Genomic DNA, 21,395 nt, shown 5'->3' with positions numbered 1-21,395 from the left:
CAACTACTCTGGTTTATCAACCAGTGAAACAGTAATGAAAATTTTGCTTTACAAATTGCTTTTCAATAACTGTTTCGGATGAAAAACCGTTCTGACGTCCTAAAACGGGTGAAAGGCACATGAAGCATACTTTTTGGACGTAAATGCATTTTAATGACTTACAATTTAAAAGTGAGAAGAATCAATAAATCAGTGTTTGGAGGAGTTTGGCCTGCACAAAACGGTAAATAATCTGTTGAACGGACTATATAGAAGCAGAACCAGAATAGAATATGTGGAATACATACATCCTATAAAAACTAAAGGGAACCGACCAATCCTAATCAACTTCCCTTCGAGCATTTTGTGTTGCCCCTATTTGATTGCCAAACTAATGCGTCTAGGTATTATAACATTCTTATCAGGGTTTCATAAAATACCTCTGTTTTGCATAGTTTCATAGTTTCGCGAATAACCAATCATTTATATTATACTGAAGCATTTTCCAGATCGGTTCCGTAAAACGTTTCAAATGCTTTCTGTGTTTGAAGTTTAATCTACCTGTATTTATGCTTAAATAAAAGTTAGTAGCCAGTTAATAATTAACTAATCCGAACCGGAAAGAATAGCAAAATGGATGTGCATTAAATGCACCCGGCTGACAGACAGGAAGACAACAATACCAGCTAGTGCTAGCCTGCAACTAACAAGTAATAACAAGAAACAATAAAAGCTTTTTACGTTGTCGTCTGAAAAGGAGAGCAGAGCTCACGTTTCATATAAACTGCGTTATTGAATAGTTTCCAAAAAACGAGGCGGTAGCATTGAAAATCAGTGTTTGTAGGGAATAATAAATTCATTGGATACATAATCAAAAGCTTTACAATAAAAAAAAAAGAAATCTCAAACAAAACCAGTATAAGTTGCCTCTGCGTATATGAAGAACAACAAACCAAATCGTAGTAGATTAGCTGTTTGTTACTTACTATTGATAGTGTAAAGTTTGTAAGTTACTCGCGCTTTTGAAACTATATTTTTAATAACCGAAAAAAAAAACAAACCGAATCACCCGGTCAAGTGTGTTTTGTGAAACTGTAAAACTACTGTACATACGTATTGTCGAAACGCTCACAAATCTACAAGGATTCTCTAATAAAACAGGGGAAAATTAAAGGAAACAAAAAAAAAAAATTCGCGACGCCTGTTTTGTCGGAGGCTTTCGGATTCCGGAAAGAAATTCCTTGGCGCTTGGCACTAGACACTTGTTTTTGGATGCCTTAGAATCTTTACTATTGTATCATGATATCACTTATACAGTTACAGTTTGTCGTGTCGTCCGAAAATTATCGTAATTTTTCTTTCCTTAGGTACGTAACATTGCAGTTAACTACTGGTAGTTTAAACTATAGGATGAATGAGAACGAATGATGGTGTGAAATTAAGGAAAAATATTTCTGGTGATGGGAGGTAACCATACAGACGGGCAGGGGTCGATGGCTACCTACTAAGTGATAACACTGGATGAATTGAAGAAATAAGATGGATCGAGTGCCGAAATATTTTCCGTACTTTTCACTTGTCATGGCGATGACATGAGATCGGAACATATTCTGGAACTTAACCTCTCTTTTTCTTATTCTTAAATTGAGTTTCTTATTAAATAATAAAGTTAGAAGTCCATTTGCAATTGGTTAGACTATGAAATTTGTCCGTTTATCAACACATTCGACTGTAGACCGTATTACGAATCAATGCACCTTTTGTTCCTTTCTTTGTAAAATTCTGTTAGGTTTTATCCTTGCTTTGTAACAGTTGCTATTCTATCTAATAACTGTGGTCTTTGTAAAACCAATAAGTCAATCGAGCAAGAAAACAACAAAAAAATAATGTAACAAAAATTAAAAAAGTTTCATTTGCCACCAGAAACATTAAGTGTGTATGTTTCATATTACTTTTTTGCCTTACAAAATTCGATGAAAATTTTTTGTTACTTAATTTATCATCGCACGAATGTTGTTGTTTGCTTTACACTGATTGATATTGGGGATATGTCAGGAACCTTTTTAACCTTTTATCATTTGCTTTTAAATAGTTGAATTTTTACCTCTATGAACAGTTGTTTTTACGCAATTCAGTACAAGAACGAATAACAACAGCTCGTTACTGTAGTTTGCATGTGACCTTTCCACAGATGCTAGGATCGAATATCTTCATGAATCAGTTTCGTTCAAACTTTCTTGTAATCCATTAATTTGCTTACACACTGGAAGACCAACTCAATAAGACTACACGCATCTTCCGAAAAAAATAACGAGCTGTTATTGAGCATCCTGTGCTGATTGCTTTTTAAAATTGTTAAAAGCTATTTTTGATAGCAATTTTAGGCTGACCGGTCTATAATCTTGTGGTGAAGCAAACTACTGTACAGACAACAGTGTACCTTCAATAACTACATACAAGATATTTTTTTTTCATAATTTGTTCCTTGATTATAATGTTATCCATCCTATTCCGGTGCTGGGGAAAACCCCACCGGCTGAGCGCATTAATACGATTATCAATTCTAAATTTTCCTCCTTTTGCGGTGTATATACTTTGAGAATCATTATTTAGGATAAAACTATATGTTCTTTTTTGTGTTTGTTTGTTTTATATTACAAATCGCTGTGGCCCTAACATGTTAATCTGTTAATCTGTTTTGCAGTGTGAAAGATCGACCAAATAATCAAGTCTTTTCCTCGCGTTTCTCCTATATTACATTTACTATAAAAATTGTTAAAGTTTCCCGTGCTGCACACCGGACCATGTAAAACACGTGTGTGTGCATTGGCAGACAGAATCTCTTGTATTATGTCTTTTTTCTTTAGAGCGTACCTACCTCGACGACGGTGGTCCCCGCGGAGGGAAAGCCTAGGTTGTAAACTTCCCCATCAGCCAGCGATAATGGATGCACACGCGGAGCGTCGCTGCGGGACGAAACGGTCTGCCGGCTTCCTCGTTGGCCTGCCACTAGTGGCAGTGTTCGGTAACGTCCACGACCACCGATTTCTTCCAGCCAAACAGGAAGTATCCCAGCGCGGCACCGAAAACGACGGCTAGGCATAGCCATGTGTTGTAGGTCATGAAGATCAGCATCAGCATGAAGCTCAGCGTGACCTGGAGGATGTGCAGGAACGTTTGGAAGAGATGCATTACGGATAGCATTGTCGGTCTGTTGGTGAGAAAAGGTAAGGTGGAGGTTAGGAAATTTGGTTTGAAAAAATAAGCTAGTTGGAAACTTTTGTGCAGAACATAGAAGGTAGAGAAAGGTGCAATTAGAGTGCAGAATTAGTAGGAAAAGTATTATTTTAAAAACTCAACCCTAGATTTGTTAAAATTCCTCAAAGTTTGAGCACCCGGCAACTCGATATCGGTACATTTGTACCCAGTTATTCATTTGATCGTTAATAGAAAAAATAAAGACATTAAGCAAACAACGGAATTTTGATGACCAGTTAAGTGGTCTTGAAGGTAACCTCGAATTGCTCTACGGATTAGAGAAAAGCAATTATATTATCATAACCAATTCATGGCAATACAATCGCAATGCCATGTAAGGTGGCCACACAACTCCTTGAATAAAATCCCAACTTTTTCCCGATCGGATTTGACTTTTTCCCGACGAAAATTCTCTTCGATTTTCGGTTACAGAATAAATTTACCATAGGTTGTTTATTTAGTATTTAGTGCAATAATAGAATTTACAAACGTCTGCCTTAAAAGGAAGTCATATTAACTCGGTAGATAAATCTGTATTAGGTTTCTTTTCATGACGGTAGAGAAGGAAATGCATTGCAGACGAACCTACCGGATATGTCTCTAGTTCTGCATTTGACGGATTTCACGTCAATTCGACCAAAGATTGACATGACTCTCTCAGAATTCGATGAAACTTTGTGTGTGTAAAGAGTTCATATAAGTAAGCAATTTTGCATAGGTACCTACTTAGTTTTTCCAAAATTGGTCTAGACTAAAGCTAATTTTTTCTATTTTTTTATAAAAAATATTACTGTAGGATAAGGTACAGTCTAATCATTGGTCGCCTATTTCAATCAGTTGAAAATAAATGAGCTTGAAAAGCAGTTTTTTGTTAATATTTTCAGAATATTTGAATAAGAATATCATTAGGAATCACTTAACCATAGATGTAATTCATTCAAACACAATTTACAATGACAATGACAGTTGGGACCCGCACCCTCGCTCTTTCGTTCGGTTAGTATCCAAATGTTTTACTGACTAAAATAATCTGCCTACTGATTATTTTTCTCCATCAACGGAAGGCTCATCAGAAAATATGATGGAAACCCTCAGTCCGTCCGGCCGGAGTCGAACATCACTGTTCCGTCGATCCCACAATCAGTTCCTACCATCAGAGCCGTTCCGAATGGGCTGATAGCGGGTCACTTTTTAGTGACTTGGTCACTACAGGGTGCACTTTGTACGGGGACTTAGTCTGCTCGACCGCAATTGCTTGTGGAGCCCATAGTAAGCACGACTTCCGCTGATAATACGCCTCCGAATCTCACGGCTGGTATCATTGTCCGCCGTTACCAGTGAGCCAAGGTAGACAAAGTCATCGACTACCTCAAACTCATCGCTGTCGATCAATATACTACTGCCCAAGCGGTGTCGTTCAGCCTCGGTTCCGCTGGCCAGCATGTGCTTTGTTTTAGACGTATTTATCTTTAACCCAATCTTTTCTGCTTCGCGCTTTAGTCTGGTGTACTGTTCAGCCACCGTCACAGATGTTCTGCCGATAATATACATGTCATCGGCAAACGGCAAATGAATTGACTAGATTTGTTGAATATCTCCGAACACAGTTAATCAGTTTGATGAGGGGAAGCTTCCTGGGGAAGCTATTCTCGTCCATGATTTTCCATAGCTCTTTCCGGTCGATGGTATCATATGCGGCTTTGAAGTCAACGAATAAATGATGCGTGGGAACTCTGTATTCACGGCCCTTTTGGAGGATTTGCCGCAGTGTAAATATTTGATCCGTTGTAGACCGACCTTCGGCGAAGCCGGCTTGATAAGTTCCCACAAATCTATTCGCAATTGGTAATAGACGGCGGAAAATGATTTAGGACAGCCCTTTATTGGCGGCATTGAGAACGGTGATCGCTCGATAGTTCTTACAGTCCAACTTGTCGATCTTTTTATAGATCGGGCAGATAACCACATCTTTCCACTCCTCCGGTAGCTGCTACGTATCCTAAATTCCAACAATTAGTCGGTGTATACTAGTGTTCGACATCGGAACGAAAATTGAAGTCCGGGTTCCGGTCCGGTCCGGTCCGGTAAAAAATCGGAACGAATTTTTTAGGTCCGATTTCGTTCCGGTCCGATTTAGCTCTGTTCCGGTTCCGGTCCGATTCCGGTCCGGAAGTCCGAAATTGTCCGGATGCAAAATTGACCAATTTTTAAAAAATAGGTAAATGTTAAAGGCAAAGCTTTCAATGTGTGGAACCTTCTGTAACGTCGAAACGCTAACCGGCCTGAAACGGATCATTTAAAAAAAATGAAAATGCGACACCATTAACTGGTGCTTGGTAGCTTACCCATCATGGAATGGTACACTTTCAGACATGAAAGTCAGCTTTTAATTAAAAAATTGTCTTTCAACCGCCGGTTTATGTTCTTTTTAATGAAAATTAATTTAAATTCGCGATTTTTTATTTTCTCAGGAAACTTCAAATCAAATTTTCCAGTTTTCTCGGACATCACTTGCTTCAAAAGTTTATAACTTTTGAACAATTTGTTTTATGAAACGGCAAAAAAATTCTCAGCCACTTAGCAAAAATACCAGTTGGAAAAAATATTTCTCACGGTGGTGGAAAGCTCCTGTAGAAAAATAAAATAACTGCAGTGAAATGTTTGACACTAACAGACAAAGTAATTATCAAATAAGAAAAAAAATACAGTGGACTCTTGGAAAAGTTAACTCTCTGAAAAGTTAATTGTTCAGAAAAGTTAAGCGAATATTAGCTCCCATGCAACACTCTAAAAAGTTAATTTTTGCCTTAACTTTTCTGAGAGTTTAAATTTTTTGATTATCCAAAGCGTTCATTCACACACGTGTGTTTTCCTTCTATCTTTATTTCTCCTTTTTCGATTTCTTGACGCCTTTTCACAGTTTCTTACAGAGTCTCATCATAACTGGGATTAAATTAAACTCTTGTACCGGACAGTTGTAGCAACAGTTCAATATGGGCACATGCTTATCTCAGGATTTTTGATAACATACTGGAAAAGCACAAACTTAGATTGAATTTTAAATGCAAAAGAAGGAACAGCATGGACCAAAAATAAACGCGAACATTATCAAAACGTTGGCGTGGATTACGAAAAATCAAAAGTTAACTAGTATAACCGACTATTTTAAATTTACTGATAGGAACTAAGTATTATTTCATAAAGATGTTTTTTTCTTTTTTTCGGGTTATCTAACTGGTCGCTTAATCTATACCTATAAAAATGGATTTCTGTCTGTCTGTCGGTATGTTCCCTATAGAATCGAAAACTACTGAACCGATCGGTGTGAAAATTTGCATGTAGGCGTGAAAATTTGCATTGTAGGATTTTTGGGGCCGAGGAAGGTTCTTATGATGGTTAGAGACCCCTCCCCCCACTAAGAGAGATGGCTCCCATACAAATGATACACAAATTGCTGCATAACTCGAGAACTAATCAGGCAAGTAGATTAAAACTTGGCATATGGGTATTTTTGGAGATAAGAATTTTTTTAATGGTGCATTGAGACCCTTCTTCTCTTAAGGAGGGGAATTAGTATGGGGGCTCCCATACAAATGAAATACAAATTTCCTCATAACTCGAGAACTAATCAAGCAAATGGTACCAAATTTGGCATGTGGGGGATTTTGTAGGCAGGATTTTTTTGTGATAGTTTGAGACCCCTCATCCCTGTGGTAGGGGAATAAGAACTCTCATACAAACAAAACAGACATTTTTACGTAACTCGATAACTAATCGAACTCGAGAAATTTTTGACTCTTCCATAAAACATAAAAGACAATAACAAGACCACCAAAAACTTTTTGCAGCCCCTCGCAGAAATCAGCTCTGTCTAGGTTGATTTGTTTTCCTAGGTCTTCTGACCTCTATTACTTTCCTTCAGTTGGGTCCGAACGAGCGACAATGAGTAAGGAGAGGATCACCCCGAGGATCAAAATGGTACTTTTCATGAAAAGGTTTTTCGTAAAATGGGACATTCCGCGTAAGGTTTTTCGCGAAATGGTATTCAGCGAAATGTTTTACAATCACGGCGAATATTTAAGTGCTATCCGCTTTATTTTATCTGGTTAAGTAACAGGGGGATTGTTTTCTACTTTATTGTGAGGAAAAATTGAAAATTTGTAAATTAAACTACCCATGCTCTCATAGTGACGTAACTGCCAAAATGAGTTATCTTAGGTTGAGCTCCTCAGAAGCTTGCTAAACTCGAGATTGTGACAGATTCACGATTTATGTACAACACATTTTAATTTGTGGCAATACGAAGTTTGTCGGGTCAGCTAGTAGCGTATAACACTCTGCGCTGGGCCCTTTTGTGATATCAACAAAGTGTCAGGGAGACCTCAAACATCAGTTCTACCTGACGAGACAGGCAATGTCGCCCGGTTAAACACAGATAGAGTTCCAAGCATAGCCGTCACGCTTATGCCCGCAGGCAGAGGCGTTCCGGCCCTGCGCAGACTCCATGAACTGACTCTAAGATCTCTCTGCCCAAGGCCGGAATGCCATATTTTAAATATAATAATAATGATAACGATGATGACGATGATGATGATGAGAAGAAAAATGATAGAGAAAGAAGAAAAATCGACTTTATAAATGTGCTTTGGACTTTTTGTACAACTTGAGTTAGACTAATCTCATGTTTTTATTCTTGACCTTGAAATGCGGTCATACTTGAGTTGTAAAATGTAGTATAGTGAAGTGGAGGACTCGTCAGCCCCGCCTGACACCGGTCATCAACCGCGCGCCCGCTTTCTTTTTTCTAACACAAACAACGACAAATGAACTAATAGGAAAGACAAATTTCGGAGCATTGGCGGTTATCAACTTATCAAGGCAAATTGAATCTTTTATTCCCCCAGCATTTATGCACTGTCCCAAGATACAAAGTAAATTGAGCGCAGTACAACCCGGACGTTCGCGGTAGTCGACAGAAGTTTTAGAGCTTATAAAGCTTTATAGAGACGCACCCGCCTTCCAACCCTCGAGACCAAAGAACTAGTGCAGTAAAGCTGTGAGCTTAAACGTCTCTCTAAGACTCAACCCCTCCCTATCGACAGACCCCGCGGCCGGCCATCAGAGCACAGGTCAGCTATCTATCTAGCAGCACCGCCCAGCCGAGACTCGAACACACGAGACGAATTGACCTAATTTTCCCATCTGCTACCTAAGCACTTCTATTATTATACCCGTAATCATTGTAGAGTGGTCCTTCGGCATCCAACAGGATCTGGTATCCCGCTTACATCCCCTTACTAACCCTAAGCCCCCGATCGACTCAACCAATCCGACATTTTTCGGAGATATTTGGGACAGCTGTGATAAATAGGGATGAATCCCAAAAACATTCATTTATTAATTATCAGAGATCCCCATACTGGCCTTATTCTTAAACGGAATAAAAGCACTTTCTGAACAACGCAACAATCGCATTTGGTAAATTTTTACCCCGAGTTCCACTTGAAATCACAAAAGTATTTTGACATATACCCACATTCAGAAGTAACCGTGACCGCTGTTCATGTACTGATTAGTTAAAAAGCCCTACACCACGACAAGGTTCAATTTTATCGTAGGAAAGCATTATTTCATAAAGATCTTGCTACATATTCCTTTACGCTACAAATTCCAGATACTTAAAAATGAGTATCCTGCTTCCGAGAATATATTTTTCGCTTTTGTGTTTATCATTTTCAATGACTCTTAGGACTACTCAGAAAAGGTAATATTTCGGAAAAGTTAATCGACCCATTCACCAATCGATTAACTTTTCCGAGAGTCCACTATATTTCAAAATTTCTTAAGACTTAGAATGTTGGACAGCCCACAACATTTCCTTAGAATTTTGCACCGTCATAGAAAATGACGTGGAAAGCTTGTTCCAACTAATATTTTTCCTGGATTGCTGAGAAAATTTTATTGCATTTTCATAAAAAATATTGTTCTGCAATGCTTGGTTTTAAAACTAAATTTTCGAAATGAGCTGTGTTCGAAAAATTTCTAGTGGAGTTTTCTGGGAAAATAGGACAACATATTGTTTTCATTAAAAAGTTAACCTATGCTCGTAAGCAAAATTTCATGAAAATCTGAGACTCTTCGGCCCAAACCTATACGATAATTTTGAAAAATCCGATGAAACTATTGAGTTCTCTTTCATATTGCACCATAAGCGTGAATATCGGTTACCTATGGCATTACCGAGAAGTTGAAGTGCTATAATTACATAGCTTTTAAAATTAGTTCTTTGAAATTAAATTTTGAGGGATCATGAGGCACGAATCGATGCTGCGAAACGTTCGGTTTTAAGACCCACAGATATTTGCTAATTCTTCAAAAATAAATCGACTCGTTGGACTTGTTTTGGAGCCTTCAACAGAAAGTGTATTATTGTTAGCGAAATTATTGTCTTTCTTCAATTCGGAGGAAGTTAAAGGAAATTAGTTTTAAACATATAAAGCAAGTCCTAGTCATCGTTTCCACTGCGGTCAGTTTTGTGATCAAAAGTGCTCCGGACTTTTCCGGACTTTCAACGGAAGACCTGGTCCGGTCCGTTTCCGGAACGCTTCGTTCCGGTTCCGGTCCGATAAAAAATCGGACTCAAAAATTTCGTTCCGATCGGACTTCGGACCGGGTATCGGACCGGACTTTCCGGACTTTACCCGGTCCGATGTCGATCACTAATACAAACGGTCAGCTTTTCTGGTCCCATTTTAATAAGCTCCGCTCCGATGCAATCTTTTCCAGCTGACTTGTTGTTCTTTAGCTGCACGATGGCCTCTTTAACTTCGCCTAACTTTGGGGCTGGCATCTCTTCCCCGTTTGTTGCACCGTCGAAATCACTTTCCCCGCTGCCATGGTTCTCCGCCTGGGCGCCATTCAGGTGTTCGTCGAAGTGCTGCTTCCACCTATCGGTCACCTCACGATCGTCCGTCAGAATACTGCCAGTCTTATCCCGACACATTTCGGCTCGCAGCACAAAGCCTTTGCGGGATCCGTTCAGTTTCTGGTAGAACTTTCGCGTTTCCTGAGAACAATGCAACCGCTCCAACTCTGCATATTCCTGCTCTTAGCCTTAGTCTTAGCCGTCATTAGCTGAAATTGAAGTAGCGATGAGAAAGGCCAATGGTGCCTTTGCGGGTTTTCGGAATATTTGGCGTTCGAATCGAATCGTTTCACTGAACAAAACACGATTTTTTCCATTAAAACGTGCAATCCGTATTATTGCACGCCTGCGAGGCGTGGTGCATCATATCGACGAAGATAATGCGGAACTACCGATCCCTTTAATCGCTGCCAACGAGACATCATACGGGTTTGGTCTTTGGTAGCTTTACACTTGGATCACTAATTTGGAACTCGTTCACCGATGGTACCAGCGCCAAGCAAAAACATGGATTCGGGAGCATAGATGGAAGTAGATCCTGATGCCAGCAATGGCACTGGCATCAGGATCAGAGGCCTGATGTGCGATATGGAACATGGCAAGCTACCTCGGCCCTATGCTGATGACGACGACCTGTTTGTTTTTTGTAAATTTGTCCAAATGAAGAAAATCCGACTTTGAATTCCGCGATGCTAACCGAGACATTTATTGCTGCAATTTAACATCCTGTCATCGGATTCCACAAGAAAACAGCTTTTTCATGGCGAAAAAAGATCGATTTATCTTGCGCATTTCAGTGATATTGATCGATGGGTATCTGAGTCTCTAAGAGAAGTAGTGCTTTTTATTAGCCCAGAACTGACAGAAACAGATAAATATCTTCCTCTGGGCATCAAAAGAATTGAAGCTAGCCCAAAGACATTTACTACAGATATTGACATAAACGATCTTTTTACAAAAAATCTCCAATGTGCACTGTGCATTGATTGGTTCAATAGCAGTGCTATCGAAATTTCAAATTTGTTCCATTTGGTCACTTTCCAGTCTTTTTTTGTATCCGTTTGGTCACTTATTTCTGTTCATTTAGTCACTAAAATCACTTTTTTCAGGTGCTTGTTTGGCCATCAGCCCGTCTGCTTGTATCCAGCAATGGAATAAGCAAATATGTTAGACAATAGTTGATGATGTTATATATTTTGACGTCGTCCGTCGGTGTGAAACATGCAGCATCCAGATGGCAGTGTAACAGATAATTCGTTGATAAATAGCGAGAACAAAAGAGGTTCAAGATTATTCCCCTGCGGAACGCCCGCGACAATCGTAAAAACTTTAGAGCAAGAAGCTCCGATCTTAACGCAAAGCGATCGGTTTATCAAATAGAATTTGAAGCAGGTGATTAACCCATTATGTCCCATAATTGTGATAGGATATCTTACTAGCACCAAATCAAATATGGGTCATACAACAATATTCCTTATCAATGGACGCAGTTGTAATATGGCTCTACAGGAGAGGAAAAAAACCATTATGTCCTAGCGTATGATATATCATACCCCGTCCTCAAAACCTGTTTACTGCTGAATTTCAATAGTTAGCATTGTTTACCTAAAAATAAAAATAAGAAAACTTATCCAATTTAATTCTACTATGTGTATTTTATTCAATGACAGATACGTATTTCGCCTACGACTTGCAGGCTTCCTCAGTGTCTGTTTTCGAACTCCTGCAGGAAGCCTGCAAGTCGTAGGCGAAATACGTATCTGTCATTGAATAAAATACACATAGTAGAATAAAATTGGATAAGTTTTCTTATTTTTATTTTTAGGTTTCGTATTCTACTAAGACGCTCCAAAAACTTCAGTCAGTAGCATTGTTTATATATATACAAGAGAGATAAGACATCAATCGGATGTGTGTGTGTGAGATAATCTGTCAGTTTTTGTCATTTCATCTGTGTTATCAACAGTGCAAAAAAAAGTTGAAAATGGCAAAAAAATTGTCTGCAAAACGCATGAAAAAGTCTACATTTTGTGACGAAACATTACCTGACATGTAAAATGGCATTTATATGTAAAGTCTATCACAAAATTCGATAAGAATATGTAAACAACTTTGTAATTTGTTTCTGAGCGCATAAAACAAAAAACCTGCGATATTTTGGCCTTGAAAACATTCCAAATGACGATTTTGATTTTTCCGACGCATTCGAGCCATAATATAATGGATTACACAGCTTCACTTCATTTGGTCCAAATTTAGGTATACTCGGGTCATAATGGGGTAAGGGTCTACAGACTACCAGTTTCTCTAGTTTGATTAACAAAATTTCGTGATCTACTCGATCAAATGCTGCCTTGAAATCAGTGTAGACGACATCATCTTGTCCATTGTTGTCCATTGTGCAAACGCATAGTGATGCAAGTTCGTTTAAATTTGTTACAACAGACCGCTTAGGATAGAATCCATGCTGAGTAGTTGAAATGTAATTCTTAAATGAGCAGATAAGACCCGCATTGATAATGACATCAAAAACAAGCAGCATATAGAGGTTACGCTTTTGTAATTCCGAATGCCTCGCTTGTCTTTGGCTTTGGCGGTGGGTGGGCGATCGGATACAAATTCAGAAATCACGTTCAAGATAGTGCGCTGAAAATATTCGACGCCGTTGTCAATACATGTAGGATGTAGCAGAGGTTAGTGCCTGCCAATCAACGCGAGAGATAGCTGATCTGATCCCGTCATAATCAGCTAGTCGAAAGTCCGGTGTACCAGTTTGGTTACGTTTTGGTAGTGAAAGCGCACGGAGTGGCAGCTCCGTTGTTCATCTCTAAAGTTGCAGTACCCAGTAGAACAGAGGCTCTACAGTCGTCAGCTTGATTTCGTTACAGAGGCTATTGCTATGGACGAAAAAAGCTTCAGGAAGCAAATATGAGCTGTCACGACGGTACTTGCATGAGAAAGCAAGTAGGAAACCCTCATCACCGGCACCGAGCACAGGAACGAGGCTTGAGCGGGCTCACCAAATTAGAGATTTAAGAGTTATACTTGACTGCGAGCTGACTTTCAAATCTCACCACAACGATATTCTGAAGAAAGCTAACAGACAACTTGGCTTTATATTAAAAATCTCCGAAGATTTCCGCGACACTCGCTGTCCTTGCGGTTGGATTACTAAATTCGAGAGAGTACAAAAAAAGTTTGTTCGCTATGCACTTCGCTGGCTACCGTAGCGTAATGCTACCAATCTGCCTTCCTCACTGATTGCTGCCAGCTACTTGAAATTGATACCCTAGAGCGGCGTTAATCAATTGCACAAGCTTTCTCTTTGCATCGATTGCACTTGAAAGATCATCAGTTCGAAAGTCGATTCGTCTGAACTACTCCGGCAGTTCTACTTTTATGCTCCTGTTTTTAAGAAGACTAATGTGATTCCGTGTGTACGTTTCTTTCAGATATAATATTGTCAGATGAATTTTTGTACAATAAATTGATAAATAACAACTGTTGCGCCTCGATATTAGGTGGTCTCATGAGAGTAGCGACGGGGGGAGTTTAGAGCAGAGCCTGACAACGTAACCTTCAATTGCAAATCGTCACTCGACAATGAAGGAATGAAGCGTCGGTTTCAATTGAAGCAACACCGCTTCGCTTCAAAACTGACTTCAATCAGCTTCAGTAAAACGGGTTTCACTTCATCATCGGTTTTTAAGGTTCATTTTCACTTTTCTACCATATATTCAGTAGAAAGCCAGTAACTTTTGACGCAAATGAATTGAATTTGAGTAACATTTCCTACAATAAAACGCATATAATATTTAACTAACATCGTCAAATCGTGCCTGACTTCTAGTTGTCGTCACTTGAAACAGTCACTAACTGACACTTGCTTCAAACGTTCTTCAACAAATGAAAACAGTCGCTTCATATATGATGCGAAGGTAAAAGAAAGTCAGCTTCATTTATTTGTTTCGACGATGCCGGGCCCTGGTTTAGGGCACAAGAAAATTTGCGGGGCTGGTTGCACGATCCTCGTCGTCGTCGTCAGCAGCTTAGAGTCGGGGTGGTTCGTGCTATTTTAAGCTTTATTCAATTCGATCTTGGATTACTCGTTGCCAATTTCCCTGGCGTTTCTGCAGCTAGTTTTTTTTATTTAAAAAAATGTCTGGTCGAGCCATATCGCACGTTGAGTCCCTCTGTTCTGGGCGTCGGTGGGGTTGTTGAATGGAACTGTTTTGCTTACGACGTTTCCAGTTCACTGTAGCTTATTGATTATCGCCATATCCGTTAGTAATCTCCCCAAGTAGTGCCTTTTGCCTTTGCACCTCCGCCACTCTTCACTTTCAGCTTGTACTCCACTAAATATCGTCCGCAAGCGCGCGTATGTGCTCAGTGCGCATTGTCAAATCCCTAAAAACTATTGGTCTAGTAGAGGGTTGTACATTATCAGCTGCGTACGACGGCTTATTATGCCTCTTGATCGTACCGTTATGCGAAGGGCGAAGTAGGCTCGATGTCCTGCTTGAATACGTCGCTGGATCTCCTCACTTGTGTTGCTGTCCGCGGTTACCAGCAATCCCACATATACGAACTCATCTACCATAAGGTCGCCATTCACCGCTCAAACAAAAACAAAAAATGCTTAGGGGAACAAGGGGTAAGAAGGCCCGGCGGGGTAAGAGGGACCACATCGATTTCGTCAAGAAATCCTTAAATTTTCTACAAATACCCCTGTATGTTTTGTTTATTAGCCTATCTAAACACTTTCGAGACAACCTGTGGCACTCGGCCATATCCAACGTCAAAACTAGAATCAAAACAAACTTTTCGTTCGCAGTGTCTTCATGCGATATAATTTCAGCAGCAACAAATTTAAGGTTTTTCAGCAAAAAAAGCTAAGTATTTTGACGTTTCTCTTACCACTGACTTTAATTGGGCAATTCTTGTTCTGCGTGTGGCGGAAAATGTATATAAAATAGTACGGGTTGAGAGATAAAAGCAAAATAATGTAAATTGTTAGCTAGGGGTAAGACGGGCCATTTTTCACGGGGTAAAAGGGCCATACGTCATAGTGCTCTTTATTGCCTAAAGTTCTTCTGTTAAGTGTCTTAATAGATTTTAAAAATATTGAATGAAAAAACAACCTTTTTCCTGTTAAATTTGACTAACTATTTTATTATTCTGACAGATACGCATTTCGTTTACGACTTGCAGGCTTCATCAGTGTCTTTTTCAAAATAGAGTACACCTGTAATAAAAATTTTCCCTGAATCTGAGATCATCCTGTCTAACACAGAGCCTCCCACGTCAAAAGAAGCCAACAAGTGCCATTCGAATAACACAATCAATGTAAATTTGGATCTAACGGAATCAAAATTCGATGATTCCAATTCACTTAACGTTGTCTTCTTTACCTTCACCTAAAGTTAATGATATTCGAAGAGTAAACGTCCTGCTGACAAATCAACAAAAATAACGCCAAGAAAAGAGTAAGTAAAAACCAGTGGAGTAAAATAACGTTTACTCTTATTTTCAAAATTGAACTAGTAGTAAAGTTCCTTCTTTTAGCAGGTGTCTAAATTAAACTGTACCTTCTTTTAGCATGTACCTAAAACCCCTTAAGAACTTGTTCTTACTTAGTTAATAATATTGAAATTGTGTTTACAACTCAAAGAAACCTTCAAATCTGCCACAATCCTCCTTACTCCACCATGGTCCGTCTTACCCCTTTGGTGGTCCTTCTTACCCCGCCTGGTTGTGAACGAGTAATTTTTAGACGTTTCGAAAATTGATGAAAAATCACGGAAAAATAAACTAATTAATTCTTTATATAATTTTTAATGGTAGATAAATGAATGCTTTTCCATGTGTGGAACAAAAAATTGTGAATTTTCGTACACATTTTATGCTAGCAATTTATTCGCTTAGGGGGACCGTCTTACCCCGTCTTCCCCTATATCTTTTTAAAATGGCTCATTATCGTAATAACTATTGACAAACAATCATTTTGTATGTTTAATGATACGAATTAAACATAAATTTCCACTATATTCATAAAAGCGCGTTTTCACTTGAAAATAATACCCCGTTTCTGGAATAAACTACCTAAGGTTAGGCTATGCTGATTTTTTTTGTTTAAGTCCCCCCAGAAAACTTTTCTGGCTACGCCCCTGGGTGGTCTAATACCTAGTTTTGATTCTATCATTCCACACACGCACCACACATTTGCCTCGATGATGATAATTATTTTTGTATGATTACTCTTTGTTTCTGCCGCCGAGAAAATAGACTGATAGAATTGGGATAGAAGAAATAGATAGAATTTAGTGTAACAAAACTAGGTTTTAGACCACCAAATGTAAGGGTGCGATAGTAGTTTAGTCAGTAAAACATTCGGGTACCAAATGAAAGAGCGTAAATGCGAGCCCATTGAACGACCCAATATATTTTTGGCCTATATATCGAAATTTTCCAGTTCATCCAGTCTATCATTTTTCGCACCAGATACATCCTCACTTTCTAAAAAAGAGTTTACGTCTTGATCGCCTACAGAGTCAGATATAAGAAAAAAGCTGCTGAAGAGGATCGCCGCTTCGTAACCTTGAGCACAGATTATAGCATTTCTAATAGTCAAGCACTCAATTTTCGCATACCACATGGCTGACCGCTTGTGTCATTTGATGTCATGGTCACAAGCTTGTGATAATTTGGGACAAATTTGCAATACATTAGTAAAATTCGGGACTGCTTAAGAAAGTACCTAGGTGTTTAAAATTAGTTCCAGGCTTCCGGTCCTGGTCAATAACGAAGTAGCAGCAAACGGGTGGTATCCTATGTTTTTGTTCAATGTGAGTCAATTTAATCCCAATTACATCTCTGAGCTCAAGTCTAGTTTTTAGTCCAGTTTCAAGTTGAATATGAGTCTAATTTCTTGTCAAATTTCAAGTGCAATTTCAGGTCCAATGCAAGTCTAGTTTCAAGTCAAAACAGGTTCTATTTCCCGACTTTTTCCCGCATTAGCCGAGTACGTGACCATCCTGTTTATGTTAATTATTTATAAACAATCAAAGAATTAAGAAAAATATATAACAAAAAATAATCACCAAAAATTCCAACGGAACACATTTTCTTAAGAAAGATATCAAAAAACACATTTAACGTATTGCACACACTAATTGTGAAGTTGATACCATTGCAACGGATGGCGCAAATATTGTCAAGAAGCAAACTAAAGGATGAACGTCGTTAGTATCCCGAAGACATAATAACGGTGTCTCCATTTCCCTCTCGGGCTACACGGCAGGAATTACTATAAACTATGCAAATACAACACGCTAGGAAAAGTTTAGTAGTGCAAATAACGAGAAGATACAGAATTCCATGTCAATCATTTCATTCCAAGAACTTACGGTTGCTTGTGGATCACTTCGCCGACCATGCTGCTCGGCGGTGTTGGAAGGATAGTTTTTTGTTTGTTTGTTTATGATTGTTTTATCACCGTGGAAGATAAATACGACAGTTGCCGGGAATGAATCGCGTCGACGCGATGAGCAATGGAGGATGGCATGGTGATGATAGACGCCGCACACGTGAGTTGGAGATTCCATTTTCAAAGGGGACAAGAGAAAAAGAAAGGGAAAATTATGAGTAAAAAAACGTGCAAACGCGTAGTTTTCTTTACGGGCGAGTAACGTGATCCATACGAAAAAAATATTTGATATTGAATCGATGGCTTGGGATTGATCCGGGAATGAAATAAATTTAGAGAAAATGCACTTCGAATTCCATGCTGTCCGCATCAAGGATCACCATTGATGTGAGTGATAAATTGTAAACTTTTCCTACTCACTGTACGATTCGGGACCCATCGTCACCGCCTCCGCCGCCGCCAGCGCCTCCGTTAACCATGGCGTCGTTGTTGTTTGAGACATTGCCATTTCGAGGATTCTTCTCCGTCACCGTCACCGGGCGGTACTGCAGAGCATTGTACGTCTTCCAGAACAGATGCTCCCGATAGTATTTCAGGCCTTCGTAGCAGGCCGCCATGATGAAGATCAACAGCATGGACCATAGCAGCCCGCCGAGGCTGTCGATTTTCCATTGCTCGAACAGGATTGTTTCGTTGTAGCCTCCGTGAAACTGCAGATAGAAGAAAATGAGAACGGTAAGAGTTTGAATGAATGCCAAAGGTCGACCGGAAGAAGGTCTCTGGTATTTATGTTTCTAAGCAACAATTACAGATGAGCCTAATGAGAGAGTAGAACATTCGAGTCTTGATGATGAAAAATACAGATAGATAGATATAGCCAAAGCAGGGGCTAGACTTCTAGTCTAACTAAAATAGAAAAGGTCGCTGTGTTGCATGATGGGCCAGAGACACCAAATTTGCAATAAAAATCAACCTAAATCTAGTTAGAAGCCGATTGACCTCCGCATATCAAAAACTTTCAAGGGCTGATAACCGCATTGTAAGGAAATGTCTGTTCGAACCACGCCACTACTTTAGCCTAATCAACTCCATTCATGTTTCATGAGTGACAAAAATATTTACGCAAAAAGTTTTTCCTCGTTCCAGCAGAGAATGTTATCAGCCAATCCTACGCATGGATCGCACCGAAAGCTGTACATATGTGCACCCGGAACATGCAGTTTACTGGTTTTTCAGTAGGTAGGTATAAATCAAACTTGTTGTGTTCGTTCTTGACAAAACAGTGTGAAACAAAAACCAGTATTGGGTTGTTAGCGAAAAGCGAATTCTACAACCAAAACAACCGCAAAGAAGCTGGAAAAAGTACGAAATGATGCTCATGTTTTTATGTTTTTTCTTGTTTCAAAAGTAACAGTATTTCATGTCATTTTCGGACCAACTTTTCTTCTGGTGGTTCAGTTATAACAATTTTATGTTTACATAAACTAATTATGCGGCGTTGTTCGGTGTAGCGGTCAGCAAAGCTTTGGTGTTGTATCCCGCCTTCGAGTCTTCGTAGTATTAACTGGGCGGCCGGGATTCCAAACTTCTGATTTCGACAATCTCTTTCAGACACGATTTTATAATCGTGAATGTCAAACTAAAGTTGTGTTGTAACAAGCAATATTGCCAACCGGTTGAAAGCTCCGTAAAAACATGTACATGAGTGCCTACGTGTTTCGCTTCTGAGATTGTGTTCTTTAAGCGATGGAAGATGCTGGATTAAATCAACAGATTATGCGATCTTTTCCGATTACAATTTCTAGTTTATATGCAAACTTATCACATTCCCTTTGTTTCGAATTTAGTTGAGGGAGTTCTCGCGAAGATTATATATCAAAGAGGAACCATGACATGCCATAGGGTTCTCTTCCATAAAAATCATGCGTGATACCCAGTAAGAATTTGTCGTGCGACGTCGGACAGACGCAAGCAAGACTTACGGTTGTGTCAGACGACGTCCGTCCGATAATTCTTACCGGAGAAGTTCAATCCACCTTTTTACGAGCCATAATGGCGGACGTGTTCGTAATATTTGAACAACATTTTTGACGTTTCAGTAATACATTGCACGTGTTGTTTCTGCACGTCCAGTGCAAAATCAAAGAAATTTGCGGAAAGCAAATATGCGATGTATTACTGAAACGTCAACAATGCAACAAAAGCTGGATTAGGGGAATGTCCCCGGTTGTGAAACAGGTAGCTATAACCAAAGCTTCTGAGTGGATTATCCAATTTCAAATCTTTTTGAAGCATTTGAAAGATTGAAGACTTAGGGTATGTTGCTGCTTTGTCGTAATTGCATTTTCCCGTCCTATCCAACACAAATTATTAAAAATATCAGCATTTTTATGACACACAATGCAAAACTAGTTATTCCCTAATATTTTAGTTTGTTGTCTATCATACGCAATCAATCAAAGTGAGGTGAGATCTATTTAAATGCTTTTTATCATTTAAGGAGTCCTACCAGCCAAATTTCCTACGTTTTTTCGTGCGACGAAGAATAAAATGTCGACTAATCGTTTTAATTTCCGTCATTCACTCATACATGGCATTGTCGTTATTCTACAGCCAGGAAAACTTGCCTTGACCTGCAATACTATATGAGGAATAAGCTGATAAAAAATTATGCGCGCAAATACTTTGGATATTGACACAGCATAACGACAACTTTCCAAAAAAGCGCCGATTTCGTACATCATTTCGCAGAGGTGATTACTACTGTGGTACCTGACTCACTGCGAATATGCGTTATGTTCGAAAGGTTTCGAAAAATATCGCCCTTGTATCGAAAATATCGTTAATTTTGATCACTAAAAATAACGTACTTAAACGTTATATTTCAATTGCCAGTAGTACGCAATAATTGTATTGTGAAACTGAATTGTTATTTATGCAACTTTTTACAAATTAAACGCAATAACAAAAGCACAACTTATAAAAAATCGTTGGGGTCAGTCCCGTCCCGGCGTAGTGGTTAGCATTCACGCCTCTCACGCCAAGGACCCGGGTTCAAATCCCAACCCCACAGAAGTCACGAATGACATAAGCTGTTAAAGTGACTATAATCTAACAAAAAAAAAATCGTTTGTTATCGATATTAACTGCATATGCGTTATAAACGAATAAAACGTATGGTTACGCTTTATTTCAATAATACGCATATTCGCAGTGAGTCAGGTAAAACAGTAGTATGATTATCAATAAGACGATCATTAAGACTGTCGCAGTGACCTTTTAACCCAATGCCCTTCTGGCATACAAAAAAAAATGATTATCAATAGGATGATTAATAAGCAGAAAAAGCAGTCACTTCTACTGTCACAAAACTTAACGATAAATAAATAAATTGAACAAATTGTTGGGAAATTTTGTTCCGTACCATAGCTCAGCTAAGCTATCACTTAAAAATAGTGCCCACTCATGCATACCTTAAGCATATAAAATGGGGGTGAATTTTTTATGAGAGATAATGTTTTGTTGATGGCATACGACGCACTATGACGCTTTAGAGTAGTGTAGCTTTCCATATACTATTCCTTCTTCTACGAATACAGTAGAGATTTGAATGATATAAATTCGAAGACATTGATTTTTTATAGCAACTGCACTCCAAGATTCTCAAAAACATAATTTGGAAAAGCAGGAAACACATATTTCTGGTTCGTCTTTTTCAAAAATATCCAAAACAATGTTCAATGCTTCGTTGCAGGCAAATACAGAACGCCATGCATTTGCGCAAATTTATTTCTTTAAAAAGTATTA

General features: G+C 38.9%; 1 protein-coding gene across 3 annotated transcripts in view; it reads right to left on the bottom strand.

The window, feature by feature from the left end:
* Positions 1 to 1,236: 1,236 nt before the first annotated feature.
* Positions 1,237 to 21,395, bottom strand: part of LOC128741971 (high affinity copper uptake protein 1) — a 75,717-nt gene continuing 55,558 nt past the window's right edge. For 2 of the 3 annotated variants that reach the window (XM_053838120.1, XM_053838121.1), the window contains exons 3-5: positions 18,009 to 18,298; positions 17,569 to 17,598; positions 1,237 to 3,190 (exon numbers count right to left, since the gene is read on the bottom strand). In XM_053838120.1, coding sequence (XP_053694095.1) covers positions 2,989 to 3,190; positions 17,569 to 17,598; positions 18,009 to 18,298 — 522 coding nt within the window. In that variant the 3' untranslated portion in view covers positions 1,237 to 2,988. The remainder of the gene's footprint in view (positions 3,191 to 17,568; positions 17,599 to 18,008; positions 18,299 to 21,395) is intronic. The other variant, XM_053838122.1, reaches the window with a different exon arrangement.

The sequence above is a fragment of the Sabethes cyaneus genome, chromosome 3 (assembly GCF_943734655.1).
Source record: "Sabethes cyaneus chromosome 3, idSabCyanKW18_F2, whole genome shotgun sequence".
Taxonomy (NCBI): domain Eukaryota; kingdom Metazoa; phylum Arthropoda; class Insecta; order Diptera; family Culicidae; genus Sabethes; species Sabethes cyaneus.
This window is presented reverse-complemented; position numbering and strand designations above follow the sequence as displayed.